Source organism: Monodon monoceros, unplaced genomic scaffold, assembly GCF_005190385.1.
Source record: "Monodon monoceros isolate NGI ecotype Baffin Bay Population unplaced genomic scaffold, NGI_Narwhal_1 Super_Scaffold_18, whole genome shotgun sequence".
In the NCBI taxonomy this organism is placed as follows: Eukaryota; Metazoa; Chordata; class Mammalia; order Artiodactyla; family Monodontidae; genus Monodon; species Monodon monoceros.
Genome location: NW_021703774.1, coordinates 75,181,137 through 75,195,953, shown reverse-complemented (window position 1 = coordinate 75,195,953; position 14,817 = coordinate 75,181,137). Strand labels below are relative to the sequence as shown.

The 14,817-nt window shown below is 38.9% G+C and overlaps 1 protein-coding gene across 8 annotated transcripts in view; it reads right to left on the bottom strand.

Moving 5' to 3' along the window:
* Positions 1–827: 827 nt before the first annotated feature.
* The window catches only part of LOC114898406 (dimethylaniline monooxygenase [N-oxide-forming] 5), a 30,151-nt gene continuing 16,161 nt past the window's right edge, over positions 828–14,817 (bottom strand). For 2 of the 8 annotated variants that reach the window (XM_029227842.1, XM_029227843.1), the window contains exons 6-9: positions 12,584–12,783; positions 9,067–9,419; positions 3,195–3,267; positions 828–1,617 (exon numbers count right to left, since the gene is read on the bottom strand). In XM_029227842.1, coding sequence (XP_029083675.1) covers positions 1,272–1,617; positions 3,195–3,267; positions 9,067–9,419; positions 12,584–12,783 — 972 coding nt within the window. In that variant the 3' untranslated portion in view covers positions 828–1,271. The other 6 variants (XR_003794355.1, XR_003794356.1, XM_029227844.1 and 3 more) reach the window with 6 other exon arrangements.

Here is a 14,817-nt window from a genome sequence, read left to right as displayed (position 1 = left end):
CTAAATATTTCTCCAAAGAAGACATACAGATGGCCAAGAGGCACATGAAGAGATGCTCAACATCACTAATTATTAGAGACATGCAAATCAAAACTACAATGAGGTATTACCTCACACCTATTAGAATGGGCATCATCAGAAAATCTACAAACAATAAATGCTGGAGAGGGTGTGGATAAAAGGGAACACTCTTGCACTGTTGGTGGGAATGTGAATTGGTACAGCCACTATGGAGAACAGTATGGAGGTTCCTTTAAAAACTAAAAATAGAACTACCATATGACCCAGCAATCCCACTACTGGGCATATACCCTGAGAAAACTGTAATTCAAATAGAGTCACGTAGCACAATGTTCATTTTAGCACTGTTTACAATAGCCAGGACATGGAACCAACCTAAGTGTCCATCAACAGATGAATGGATAAAGAAGATGTGGCACATATATACAATGGAATATTACTCAGCCATAACAAGGAACGAAATTGAGTTATTTGTGCTGAGGTGCATGGACCTAGAATCTGTCATACAGCGTGAAGTAAGTTAGAAAGAGGAAAACAAATACCATATGCTAACGCATATATATGGGATTTAAAGAAGCAGTACTGATGAACCTAGTGGCAGAGCAGGAATAAAGATGCAGACATAGAGAACTGACTTGAGGACACAGTGGGGAAGGGGAAGCTGGCATGAAGTGAGAGAGTAGCATTGATGTATATACACTACCAAATGTAAAATGGATGGCTAGTGGGAAGCTGCTGCATAGCATAGGGAGGTCAGCTCAGAGCTTTGTGATGACCTAGAGGGATGGGATAGGGAGGGTGGGAGGGAGGCTCAAGAGGGAGGGGATATGGGGATATATGTATACATATAGCTGACTCACTTTGTTGTACAGGAGAAACGAACACAATATTGGAAAGCCTTTATACTCCAATAAAGATGTAAAAAAAAAAGAAAAGAAAGCACCTACCACATTTCAGGAACTCTGCTAAGGACAAAACAAAGATGACTAACAGAGTACCTGAGCTCACAGTCCAGGAATGACTGAAAGGAAAAAGTGATGGGTCATAAGAGTAAGGGAGGTAAGTCAGTACAAATGAAAAGGTGGGATTTCACTATAGGGAAAAGAGGAAAAAGGATTAATGCTTTGGAAAGAGAAATAAAAGTAGCTCTCTGAGCAATGTGAAACTGAGAGTTGTTCAATCTTGTCAGGTTCTGAAAGCATCTCCAGATCCAGCTTTCAAAGAAAACTGGGACAGTGACAATGGAACAGCTAAAAATAGGTAATCATTATAGCAAAGAAAGCCACAGCCAGCATAAACCTGGCCATTGTTATTGTTGAAGTTGTGGAATTGTTGCTTTCAATTACTCTTGTCATTAGCGGCTTCCTGATACGATCTTCTGTGGTGAGGATAGCTTTTCGAGCTCCATTCCACTTTCCAGGGCCCTGTAGCCGATACTGGATTGGAGTACAGGGTCCCCAAAATAACTGTAATGCCAATTTGGGGTCAGTGAAGGCCAGGGACAGCAGATTGGGCCTGACGCCCACCAGATCAGCAAGCTCATCCATGGTATCTATATAGTCTCCCTGAATGGTATGGCGTTGGCTGTCCACATACCTGAATCAGAGAAGACAAAAGCCATGCCTATTAACAATTCAGTCACTCCATCAATTAATCAATGCTTTCTATCTGCTCTTGGCTCAATATTGAGCTAGGAGCTGTAGAAAATAGAGAAGAAAGAAAAGACATGTCTCTATTCTTAAGGGCCTTATAATCTACTGAACTAGATAAGATAGATACACATGAAACACAGAAGAATGTAAGACTTCACATGAAACAGACAAGAATATAAGACTTCTGGTAAATCATGTGGTTTTAGACTGCTAAATACAAATGTAGAATAGGGTAGTTAAAATCGAACTATGATAAGTCGTTGAAGGATGTGGAAGAAATAGATAAGCTGAGAACAAAGAGGGAAGTATTACAAGTCAATATATATAATGTAGAATATATATTGTAGAAGTTTGGCAGTGAAAGGAAGGAGGAAGATAGGAGAGCACCTAGAAAGGGCATCAGGGTTAAGTAAAAACTGTCTTTCTCCTCCTTGCAGAAGGGAGGGTTATGCTGGTATAATCAGTTGAAGAAAACCACGTCTCTGGGCATGGGATGATTGTGCCTCTGACTTCTCCACAAAAATCTAGGAGCTTTATTAACATCAACTTTGTTCAAATAAAAGTCAGCAGTGAATAAGCTCAAGTTCTGAAATTCAGACTGCTAAATGTGTCCACCCAAGCACTAAAATACGGGCTGGTGGTACCACCTTCCCAGATCTTATAGATTACTCATACTAAGAGCCACTGTGACCTAAGTATGCTGTCACATGACAGCCAGCAAAGTGGCCTCTGCAGATTTGTAAATCTACCTACAGATTTGTAATTTAACCATATCTACCTCTCATTAATTCATCGCTGCCCTTCCTTCCTCTGGCAGCTCTAATATCTTCATGTAATCCTTGCTAAAATAATGTACCAGGTTTTCTCTCCATGTGCTTTTTCCTACTTGACTTTTCTTTTAGGCCCTAAACATAGAATTTTCTTAAGCTTTTCTCTCCTTTCCCATCCATATTCAAACCGCTTGGTGGTAATTCTCTATTCTATTGTCACAAACTATGATTTCCTTTTCCTTCAAAATATAATCTAAATTCTTAAACAAACACGAGGACAATAAATACAGTACAACATTGCTCTTATTAAGAAGTAAGTGGGGGGACTTTCCTGGTCGTGCAGTGGTTAAGAATCCGCCTGCCAATGCAGGGGTCATGGGTTCGATCCCTGGTCCAGAAAGATCCCACATGCTGTGGAGCAACTAAGCCTGTGTGCCACAACTACTGAGCCCGTGTACCACAACTACTAAACCCCGCGCACCCTAGAGCCCGTGCACCACAACTACTGAAGCCCACACGCTCTAGGACCCACATGCTGCAACTACTGAAGCCCGCGTGCCTAGAGCCCGTGCTCCGCAACAAGAGAAGCCACCACAATGAGAAGTCCATGCACCGCAAAGAAGAGTAGCCCCCTGCTCTCCAGAACTAGAGAAAGCCCATGCACAGGAACAAAGACCCAATGCAGCCAAAAGAGAAGAAAAAGAACTAAGTGGGAAAAATTAACCACCTATCTTCCTGGGAGAACTCTTACCTTTTGGCCATATCCTCTTGAACCTTAGCTATTTCTCTTATCATTTCATTTTGTAAGGGTAATGTCTTTATCCCTAAAGAGAAAAATCAAAATTTTAAGTGTAAAATTACCTCAGTATGAACACTAACCCTATTAACAATTACCATGCTATGAAAAATTCAAAGGAATACAGGCTAGTTGTCTGTACCAAGGAGGTTACACCTTCACTTGATCACCTTACCCTACCACCACCAGAATATAATAATATTAACCTCAGTAGTTTACTCTTTTCTGCTCTGTCTTTGGAAGATATTTCTCCTAATCTGCTTTCCAACCAAAAGCTGCCTCCTCCCTAACATAGTCTTTCAATTGGGAAATGAAATCTGGACATAAGGAAATGATAAATAGCCTTAAATGTGTACGGAAAATGAGGTACAAAGTAAAAGGGGGGGGAGGATTGGAAACACACCTGTACTTGTACTCTTAATAACAAAGAGGCTTTATACCACAGGGTGAAAGAAGTAAAAGTAAACTCTCAGTCCTATTTTATGCCTAAAGTTCCATGGAAGATAAGCCTTACTTTCTAAATTTTTTATTTGGCAAGAGTGAGGGGGAAGGTCAAAGGCAACTCATAATACCCAATCTTAACAAGTAAATTTAAGCACTAATGCACAAACAGTTCCAGTAGCAGGAATTTAACACCAAGGACATGGCTAGACAAAGGTAGAATAGTATTTAAGTTGACATAGACAACTCTCAATTTAAATGATTAGCTTTATGCCCGGATTTACAATCACTATGCCATGTAGAAAACTTTAGCCACACCCAACTCTAAAGTGTTACTCCACAAAATTCTGGAACGTGTAATTTTAGAATGGGAATATATCTTACCTGATACAATCCTCTCTACAAGTACTCTCAAGTGGTTATCTCATTCCTCCTTAAATATCTCTGGTGTTGGGGATCTCATCACCTGAGGAGATGATTTAATTGTTTGGCTGCTCTACTTGCTGGAACATTATTCTTTTCATTGACCCCAGAACCTGGCTCCATGCAACTGGCACCAGTGGACTTAGCTCTGCCTTCTGGGGCCAAGGAGTCTAATATTAACAAATGACAGCGTTTGAACCATTTGAGAACAACTGTCATAACTTCTTTAAGTCTTTTCATTATCAGCCTTAAAGCCTTAACAGTTCCCTATATAACAGCTTTCACGTTCTCTGCCCCACTGGTTGCCTTTCTCTGGGCACACTCTAGTAACTATCCTGGTGTGTCTCTCTTAAAACATGAGACCCAAATTCAACACTCAAGAAATAGCCTTCTGTGTTTTGCCATGTGTTCTTTTCATTTTAGCGTTGGGAATTATTATGTATGTTCGTAAGTCAATGAGGAATCACTGAAATGCTTCATTTGAAGTTAATCACAGGTCTTAAGATGCTCATGAAGCACAGTTTGAGAGTTGATTTCCAAATTATTTCTCATAGAACCACCGTAATTTTTACTTAAGTAGAAACATGGAGGAGGAGGTCATTTCTTGCCTGTGATTCAGCCAATTCATCCCAAAAAAAACAAAAACCAAAAACACAACCAAACAAAAAATCACTATAAGTTAGATAGGTAGATAGATAGCAGTATATAAAGATGTGTACTGTATCCGGTGGTGCAGTTCTTAATTCATTGATAGTGTTCTTGCACTGTTTCCTCGTTCAGGCACATGTCATTTTTACCATATGTATTTCCCTCCTTCCTATCTTGCACCTCCTCTTATATTACCAGTTTACATCAATGGCCATAGCCCCTGAGCAGATTCTTTTCTCTCTTTCATCTCCAACCTACATTCCACCCAAATCCTTTCAAATTCACCAATGAAATTTCATTCAAATATTTCTCGTATTCCTTTACCTTAGTTTAAAGCCTTCATTATGTCTTTCTTGGACATTTGTCACAGGCTCGCAACTGGCCTATTTCCCATTTCATTTCCCTCTAATACATCTTCTGAATTGCAAATCTGATTTGACTCCCCCTCTCCCAGTTAATCCTTCAATTGTTCTCTATTGCCTACACTGAATGTAAACTTCTTGCATGGCACCTAAGGAATTTTCTTGGTTTTGCCTCTATAAATATCTCCAGCTTCATTTTCTTTAATTCCTGTAATACTTTATTCTCCAGAATTCTGAACTCCTTGTAGTTCTCAGGACTTGGTTTATTTTGTCATTTTCTCTAACTTTGCATAAATATTACTAATTGTTCTCTGTTATGTTCAAGATGGCATTGTCCTTTTAGTAAACTCTTACTTTTTTACAGTGTATTTGCAGTTGTAGGGAGAATTGGGTACTTATTCCTTCCTGTTCCCATAGCCAGCTCGTCTACATTGTTATTGGACCTTTGTTTAGGATATAGTAAATACCTGCTGAATGAATGAACACATTAAATGTCTGTTTACTTGTCTCCCTTGCTTGACTCTGAGTTCCGTAAAGATAGGAATTTTCTGTTTGGTCATATTTGCATCTCCAGCACCTAGCAGAGGGTCTGGCATACACTAAGAGGCCAGTAAATGTTAGCTGACGAATGTTGTTGAAGAACAGTGTGGAACTGAAGTTCAGAGATTTCCTAAGTGTTCCAAGACAAGGTTCAAACGGGGTGAGCCTGAATTGTAACTCTGTGGAATTAAGTCTTTCAGTCGGCTCTCAGGCCTAAGTCAGATTGTATTTATGTAGTCCTGACTAGTCCCTGCATGTTTAATGTAAAGGTAATGTTACAAGAGGAAGGAGGTGTGGCTGCCATTATGCTCTTTCAGTCCAGTCCAGCCTTTTACCATGACTGGAAATTGAGAAGATAGTTCATAAGCTGAGATCCTCTGATAAGAACTTTCTACTGTAGAGTTTAGAAAACCTCCAAAACTAAACTTGCAGTCATTGAATAGAGATGTATTAGCTACCTCCCATGTGCTAGGCACTGGTCTAGACTTGGAAGACAAAGGCAAATAAACATGATTCTTTTATTTAAAGAGCTTTCAATATACTACAGAGAGGGAGGAAATAAACAGGCTTTTTCCACACAAATAACGAGTTAAAGGGAGGCATACCAGGCAGAGAGAACAACAGAAGCAAAGGCACAGGGTATAAGAGTACCTGCTGTGTTTGCTGCATAGTGGGTAAGTCATTCAGTGCATCTAGAAAATTGTAGGATGGATGGTAAAGACCTGCAAAAGATGGGCCTGAAAAGCAGCCTGTATCCAATTTGTGGAGGAACTTGAATGCCATGCTATGACATAATGCTTCCTTGTGATCCAGAGAATTGGTATCATTTCATACGGTTTTCAAGGGAAGAAAGTTACTAAATGAAAGTGGAACACTTGCAAGGGCTCTTGAGAGGGCTACAAATGAGACAAAAGAATACTAGATTTCTGTCAAGGCAAGCAAGTGGGTTCAGTGTTCTAGGAAAGGGTGGAATATTTTCTTGACAAGAGAATAGTAATTCTAGAGAACAAAGGAAGTAGGGAAATGGGGCTTGTTGAGGAAAGGACAGGCCAGGGAAGAGGACAGGCAGAGTTGGGCAGGTGTGAAAGAATGGTCTTAAAATTGGCACAGTGAAGGTAGAATTCTGGGCTGAGAAAGGCAAGGATTTGGTAGGCAGACAGTAGAACAAAAAACTCAGGGTTCCTTTTGGAAACTTGATAAAGTTATAGGGATTCTCTGATGATTCCTTCCTTCCAAGTGTTAAGAAGAAAGCTAGAGGGATTAGCACTAACTAAGATTTGCTAGCAGAGGAAACTGAGCTTTTTGTGCACTTCCCCTAAGATCCCCTAATCCCACAGTCACAATGCAGAATCTTCCAAATACTCATTTGCCCTAATCCTCTCAATGGTTCACTTGGTCCTGGAAAAGAGTCTCGTTTTTGTTCAGTTTACTAAGATGCTGTGGCCTATTTTAAAGCAACCTTTTCCTCTTACTTTATTGATCCAATTAAAATATCCACTTTAGCGGGCTTCCCTGGTGGCGCAGTGGTTGGGAGTCCGCCTGCCGATGCGGGGGATGTGGGTTCGTGCCGCGGAGCGGCTGGGCCCGTGAGCCTCGGCCGCTGGGCCTGCGCGTCTGGAGCCTGTGCTCCGCAACGGGAGAGGCCACAGCGCGTACCGCAAAAAAAAAAAAAAAAAAAAAAAGATCCACTTTATATGACTGGAATTAAGCCAACTTAACTGGTTACTTGCATTGGATTGCTGGTCCAGTGCTCAAGGAGTACATGATCTACTGGATAGAATTAAAAGGAATTAAGAAGCGAACTTTGGGAGTTCCCTGGCAGTCCAGTGCTTAAGATTCCATGCTTCCACTGCAGGGGGGATGGGTTCGATCCCTGGTTGGGGAGCTATGATTCCCACATGCCACACGGCACAGCCAAAAAATTAAAAAAGAAAAAAAAGAAAGAAATGAAAGAACTTTGGGGAAATTTGGAAAAGTTTTTTATCTATCAACTCTAACATCATTGCCTTTTTCTCTGCTACCATGAGGACCTTCACTAGGGAAGAAGAATCTGTAATTTCAATAAGAACGTTTTTTAAGAATATTTATTTATTTATTTGGCTGCGCCGGGTCTTAGTTGTGGCACGCAAGATCCTCTTTGTGGCATGCATGATCTTTAGTTGAGGCACGTGGGATCTAGTTCCCTGACCAGAGATCAAACCCAGGCCCCCTGCATTGGGGATGCAGAGTCTTAGCCACTAGACCACCAGGGAAGTCCCTCAACAAGAACTTTGAACAGTTTTAATTAAACATTAGTAATGGTAGCAAATTTTATTATAGTAACCATAGAATCAAAGAACTTCTTTGTTAGAAGGAACCTTAAAAGTCATCTGATCTCTCCCTATTCTGAGGCTTGAATCTACTTCCTATTGGCCTGGCCAAAGTTTGTTTTTAATGTTAAGCTGATATTGTACAAACCCTCAAAGTTTCACTCCTTGTTTCTAGTTCAACCCTTTGAAGTGATACTAAGCAAATATATAAAACCTTCTGCCATGGGGCATCTATTCAGGTATCTGAAGGGAACTTTCATATCTCCCCTAAATCTTATCCTCTCCAGGCCAAACCTCTCCAGCTCCTTTGGTTGTACTTCAAATGGCACATTTTCAAATCCCTCAAGCATTCTTGTCTCTCTCCTTTCAATGTACTCCAGTTTCACTTTTAAAATGTCTGTGGGTGTGGTCTCACCAGTTCAGGGAAGAACAGTTGTAAATTCCAGGACATTATAGTTTTTTAATGATGCCAGATATAGTTAAGTCTTTTGGAAGCCACATCATTCTGCTGATTCATATTGAGCCTGCTATCCCAAACCCCAAAGTTTTTTCTCACGTTTTCCTAGCCAAAACTTTCTGAAAGAGGGAACATAAAGGGGGGAAAGTAAGACTTTGAGTGGCTGAATCTTCTTCATTCTGGACTAGTCTTTAACCAGCTCTTAATTTTTGTCTAAAATGAAATCACAGCACTTCTATATGTGACTTTCTCTAAGTATAATGAAAGAAGATTAAATTCTTTTGCTTCACAAATATGTATCAGTTGTCTGAAATCTAGATGAGTGGATTTTAATCTGGAGTGCATGTGTGAATCACCTGGGGAACATTTTCTCAACAATTTTATGTAAGCACCACTTGAGACTTATTAAATAAACACCACCAGGCAAAGCATGCCTATTTTTGGAAAACTTCCTAGTAGATTCTGCTATATGTCCATGGTTATAAGTTACTACTTTATATTCCCTCAAAAATTAATTTTTGAGCACTAATTTTGTACCAGGCACTGTTACAATCATACATGCTGTCTCAGCTATTTATAAGCAAGAACATAAACATAATTAAACAAACCACTAAGTAATTCGGTAGTCATCTTGTATGGTCACTTACCTTTAAATACTTGAGTGACCCAGCGTCCTTGGAGCTCTGAAATGGGCATAATGGCACCCAAGGGCTGGATCAAGCCTATGATTGCAAGAGTTGGCTTTTCTAGGTTAGGAGGGAAGACCTTTTTATACAGAGATATCTTGTTTTTGACTACTTTGACAGAATCTTCAAGAAAAGGAAAGGCAAAGCTATAGCCTGTAGCAAAGATAACAGCATCAATGTCATCTTCCCTGGAGCCATCCTCAAATATGGCCGCTGTCTCTGTGAATTCCTTCACGTTTGATTTCACCTTCACCAAGCCAGAAATTATACAATTTGGCAGAAAGTCATTTAGCGTTGGATGCTGACTCAGAGCTCTGTGAATGATGATAAAGAAGGAGAAATCGAGAGAGATCATGAGAGGGAAAGATCATTACCATGTAAGTAAAATTCTGTTTTGATTGAGGTGGTTAATCAATATGCCAATAGTCTCCCTTTATTCATGAAATTTGGGAAAGGTCTAATGTATACCAGCTTGACAAAGGTAAGGATCTCAGAGTACAAGTTGGACCCTGGATGGCATTGAAAGAGAAGCTGTTGGAGAAGTGAGGGAAGGATTGTTTTATTTGAAGAGTACATGCATGGTTTCTCAAGGCCTAATAAAGCTCTCAGTGATATGATAAGTCCACAGTCTAGTAGCTTCTACCCATATGTCAAGAAATCTGCAGAACTGGACTATCAGCATTCTGTTGAGTCTCTTTTCCTCTTCAAAGGCCCAAGAGCCAGGCTTGGACCATCATTTTCCAAAAGGTATAATAAATTGCATGTGTATAGTGACTTACAGTTATAAACTGTTTTTACATACATTAACGTATTTGAGTCTCACGCAAACTCACCGAAGGAGGCAGGACAGTTGTCATTATCCAGGTCTTATAGACGAGGAAACTGAGGCCTGAAGAAGTTAAGTGGCTTGCCCAAGGTCACACAGCCTAGGATTTTAGGATTTATATCAAATGCTTTTTTATGAACTCCCTTGAGATACTCTAGGCATGGTAAGTAGTGTTTCCTCGAAATAACATAGGATAAGGTGCAGAATCTTGGACCTTTCTAAAAGCAGTGCGAATCCTTGGATCCTGTGTTAACAGCTCTGAGAATCCTCAGCCCACGATGTTCAGACAGAGCTGGCCTCTTGTTGGAACAAGATATGTTTAAACAGTATTACTGGTTTGCTGCATTTAGTAATTCTTTGACGCAAACCTTTAGGTACAGATTCTGTTCTCATTCCAACCTCATCATTTCATCTTTCTCTCCAGACTTACTCCTGTTCACTAACAGTACCACCATCCACATTGTTGCCCAAGCCACAAAACTGTGAGTCTTACATCTGGTCACCAAGGCCACGCTTTCTCCTCTTAACACCCCCAGAATAGTTTTACTTATGCTGTTTCACCTGGGCCATTACAGCTGTCTCTAGGGCTTCCTGCTCCATCCCCTTTCAATCTATCTTCTACATCATTTTTGGAGTGATTGTTCCAAAATGTATTTATTATTGTGTCACTCACCTGCTTAAAATCTTTCAGTGGCTGTGGGCTGTCTTCATTCTAAACTTTTTATTTAGCAGAGCATACAGATATTTTCATATATCTGCCCAGTGAACCAGGAGATGTACTCAGTCACTCTTCCATCTTTGCCTGTAGTCCAGCCAAACCAAACTATGTTCAGGTCTCAGAGCATAATGTTTTTTTTGCTATTCCAAGACCTTGTATTTATAATTAGAATGCTACTTCCTTACCCTGTTTGTTTGACTATATCTTATTATTCTATAAAGCCTCAATTTATTTTGTGATCACCAAAGTTAGGGATGCTACAGTTTCTATAATTGGGTGAAATAAATGGCTGAAAGTTTGGGGAACACTGTCTCAAAGTATCATCCCACTGGTTAGTTTCAAAGGAAAAAAATCTTTACAAAAGAGAAACCTGGTAGACCACCTAATCCAAGTTGTCAAATTTTACATCATTAATATGCAATAAACTGCTATCATATGGCTCCTGATGTGATCCTCCAAGAAGGCACAACATAACCTATGGATATTCACACCAAAATTGTTTAACCTAAATATAATAAAGGAAGAACAGGTATGAAAGTCCAAATTTAGAGACTTTCTGCAAAACAAATGGCTTGAATTCTTAAAAAAAAAAAACCCATGTCAAGAAAATGGAGATTTATTTCAGATTAAGAGAGATTAAAGAGGTATGACAACTAAGTACAATGGTGTAATACCTGACAGGACCCTGGATTTAAAACCATAAAAGCTACAGGAAATTCCCTGGCGTTCCAGTGTTAGGACTGCAAACTTTAAGAAATGCAGTGTGGCCAAACAAATAAATAAATAAGCTACAAATATTATTGAAACAATTTGGAAAATTTGAATATGCATTATATTAGATAATGGTATTTTATCAATGTTAAATTTACTAAATGTGATAATTATGTTTATGTAGAAGAATGCCCTTTTTCTTAGGCAATATATGCTAAAGAATGTAGGGTAAAGTGTTGTATTGACTGCAGCTTACTCTCAAATGTTTCAGAAAAAAATTATGAATATATGTATGTATATATGGAAGCTATATATGTATGTATCTATCTATCTCCAGAGAGAGGGAGAGGGAAAAAGCAAATATAGTAAACCGTTAATAATAGGTGAATCTAAGTGAAGGGTATATGGGTGCTCATTGTACTTACTATTTTATAGCAAGTAAATCTAAACGTTAAAAAAATTAAAAGCTGGAGGGGAAAACAGCGTTTAAAATCAGCTTCTAGAAATGCTGTCACAGTCTACCTTCTAGGCTGTGTGAGAACTCCTATCTTTCATACTCTCATAGTACTCCATGCATTTCTTTATCATATTCTATTGTCTATCTTCTTGTTAGAGTATTAAAGGAAATATCCACTTCTCAAGTCTGTCATTTATTACTTGTGTGATCTTGGGCAAATTAGGTTCTCTAAGTGTCAGTTTTTATATCTGCAAAATGGAGATCAAAATAGTACCAACCTATAGGGCTGTTGTGAGGATTAAATGAGATAATGCGTGTAATTCATTTAAAACCGTGCTTGTCTTATATTAAGTCCTCAAAAAGGTACAGCGTTATTATTAGTATTACTATTATTATTAGGTCTTTAGTCTCAGTATTCTCACGCCAGTATAATGCTTGGCTCATAACAGATGCTCAGTTGTTTGTTGGATGAATGAATGAATGATGCATTGCCCGCTACTACCATTTTGTTGTTGCTATTGGGCATCATGTAAAAAGAACTGGTACCTCGGGGAATGATAAAATGGTTAATGCCAAGGAGAATTATAGCCTGAAAATTACAGACCAGTAGATCTCGGACTTCTGTGGGGGAAAGGTAGAAATCTAATCTCAGATTCTGTGGACTTGCTTAATGTAAACATAGAGGTAACCCTACTATTAGACTATGTGAACAGTCCTTATTCTTTGCCTTGGCTGTTACTGCCCACCTCCCAGCCTGAGAACATACCTGTGTTTAGGCTTCAGGCCAAACATTTCATGATCAAACCTTTGGTTCATCTTTTTTTCCAAAAATGTATTTGCTAATGTTTGACCACAAATCTTCTTCATAAAATATTTAAATCGAGAAGAGAATAACACATCAACAGGATATCCATAGTCTCCGACACGATTGAAGATCCAAGCCCCTCTTCTGGTGCTGAGGAAAACCTGAGGCATGGGGAAAAAATGTTTGTTTTTGCCATTCTCTGACTTATTTCTCCGAAGGAATGGGAACCCAGTTTCTTCAAGATGAACTTCAAACTCATTAGTCTGGCTTTTTATTCCCTGGCAATATATATATTTTTAAATTTCCTGCCATTTTCTTCTCAAACACTAAGCTTACAATTAAATTGGTGTAGTCACTGACCAAGACTATGTCTTGCTCTGAACTACCAGTGCATTTCTGTTTAATGTCATTATGCTTCCCTGAAATGCCCCCTATCCCCTTCATTCTCCAAAGCCTATTCATTTTTAAGATCCAGATCAAGTCTCCCTCCTCCATGAAGATACCACTGACCGTTCTGGCTGATCATTTTCTCTCCATCTTCTGAACTTCTCTAGCACTTGTCACCTGTCCAACTCATTTAAAATCATGGAACAGTAAAGCTGAAAGCAGCTGGACATCATTTGATCTGAAATCTTCTGTCTTTTTTTTGCCTTTGACATTGTTTGCAGTATTAGAAAAAATGTACCATTTATATTGATATTTAATATTATATATTCTTATTTTTTATCTTTCCAAATGTGTTTTCTCCAAGGTGGGAGGTAGAGCATATACATCCTTTAGTCCCCAGCCTATCATCAGCATCACTTCCTTTTATTGAGAATTGTAACCTGTCAGTCACTGTACTAGGTCCTTTATCTATATTTTTATTTGATCAATACAACAACCTCTTGTAGTAAGTATTGTTATGTCCATTTTATGGATGAGAAGCATGGAGAGGATGAATAACTTGCCTGAGATCATATAGCTACTAAATGATAGAGCTGAATTTCCAACCTAAGTCTAACTGACGCAGAAGCCTGTGCTTAAGTAACGTTTCATCATTTATTTAAGGGAAAAACTGAAGATTGCAAGTAGCACAACAGGGAACTGGTCTGTCTTTCTGTGTTATCTGCTGGCTAAAGTCCACGTAGTAAAAGTTTGGTATTCAACTACCTGGCAAAAGCATCACTTTCTCTATATTATAAAACTCGCTGGAGATATTTTCCAGGGTTGTAAGCTATATAAGTACATTGTTTTATGGTCTCTTGTCTGAGCCCTCATGTTAAAAGGTGACCTGTCTACAGAGGGATAATCATGTACTTCATACATATATTCTCACCCATGGTGACCTTAACTGCTATCATAAATAAGCACTTTTACGTGTCACCGTTGAAAGAGCCTGTGTGTAGTCTTAGAAATCAAATGGTTTTGTGTGCAGTGTGTATAACTTTTTAAATATAGGTTATGAGTAATGTAAATGCTCAGAGCTTCATTTAAAAAGTTCTCTATGTATAAAATAGTGGCAATAATACATAGGTCACAAAGCTTTCTCAGACACAACCACCTTACCTCCACCCACTCTTCCTGCCTTGTTCTTTGGCAATTTACAATTCCTCAGTTCTTGTAAGGCCCAGCTCTTCTATAACTGACCATTTAACAAGCCAATGGTATTAAAGAAAGCTCATGCCTTCGGTCCCCACCACATACCTTGTACATGCTTTTATCATAGCACCCACACACATTTTTACCCTTTATTGTTTATATACCTATTTCCTAATAAATGCTTGTTGAATTAATTCATGGAGTAATATATAAAATTAGTTTTGTGGTGATAGATGGGGATAGACCTGAGAAGAAGTGTTATTGAATGGAGTTTGTGGGTAAAGTTCATTTCACAAAGTTGTGGCATTAAACTTCTATTTGGGGTGGGATAGGGAGGGTGGGAGGGAGGGAGACACAAGAGGGAGGAGTTATGGGTATATATGTATATGTATAGCTGATTCACTTTGTTATACAGCAGAAACTAACACACCACTGTAAAGCAATTATACTCCAATAAAGATGTTAAAAAATAAATAAAAATAAATGCCAACCCTAAAAAAAAATAAAAATAATTTTAAAACAATTTGTGGAGAAGCACAGCTTAATTAAAGTTACTGAAGAACAACCAGGCATTTACTTATTGCCAACAAAGTTACGATGCAATAAAGACGTGA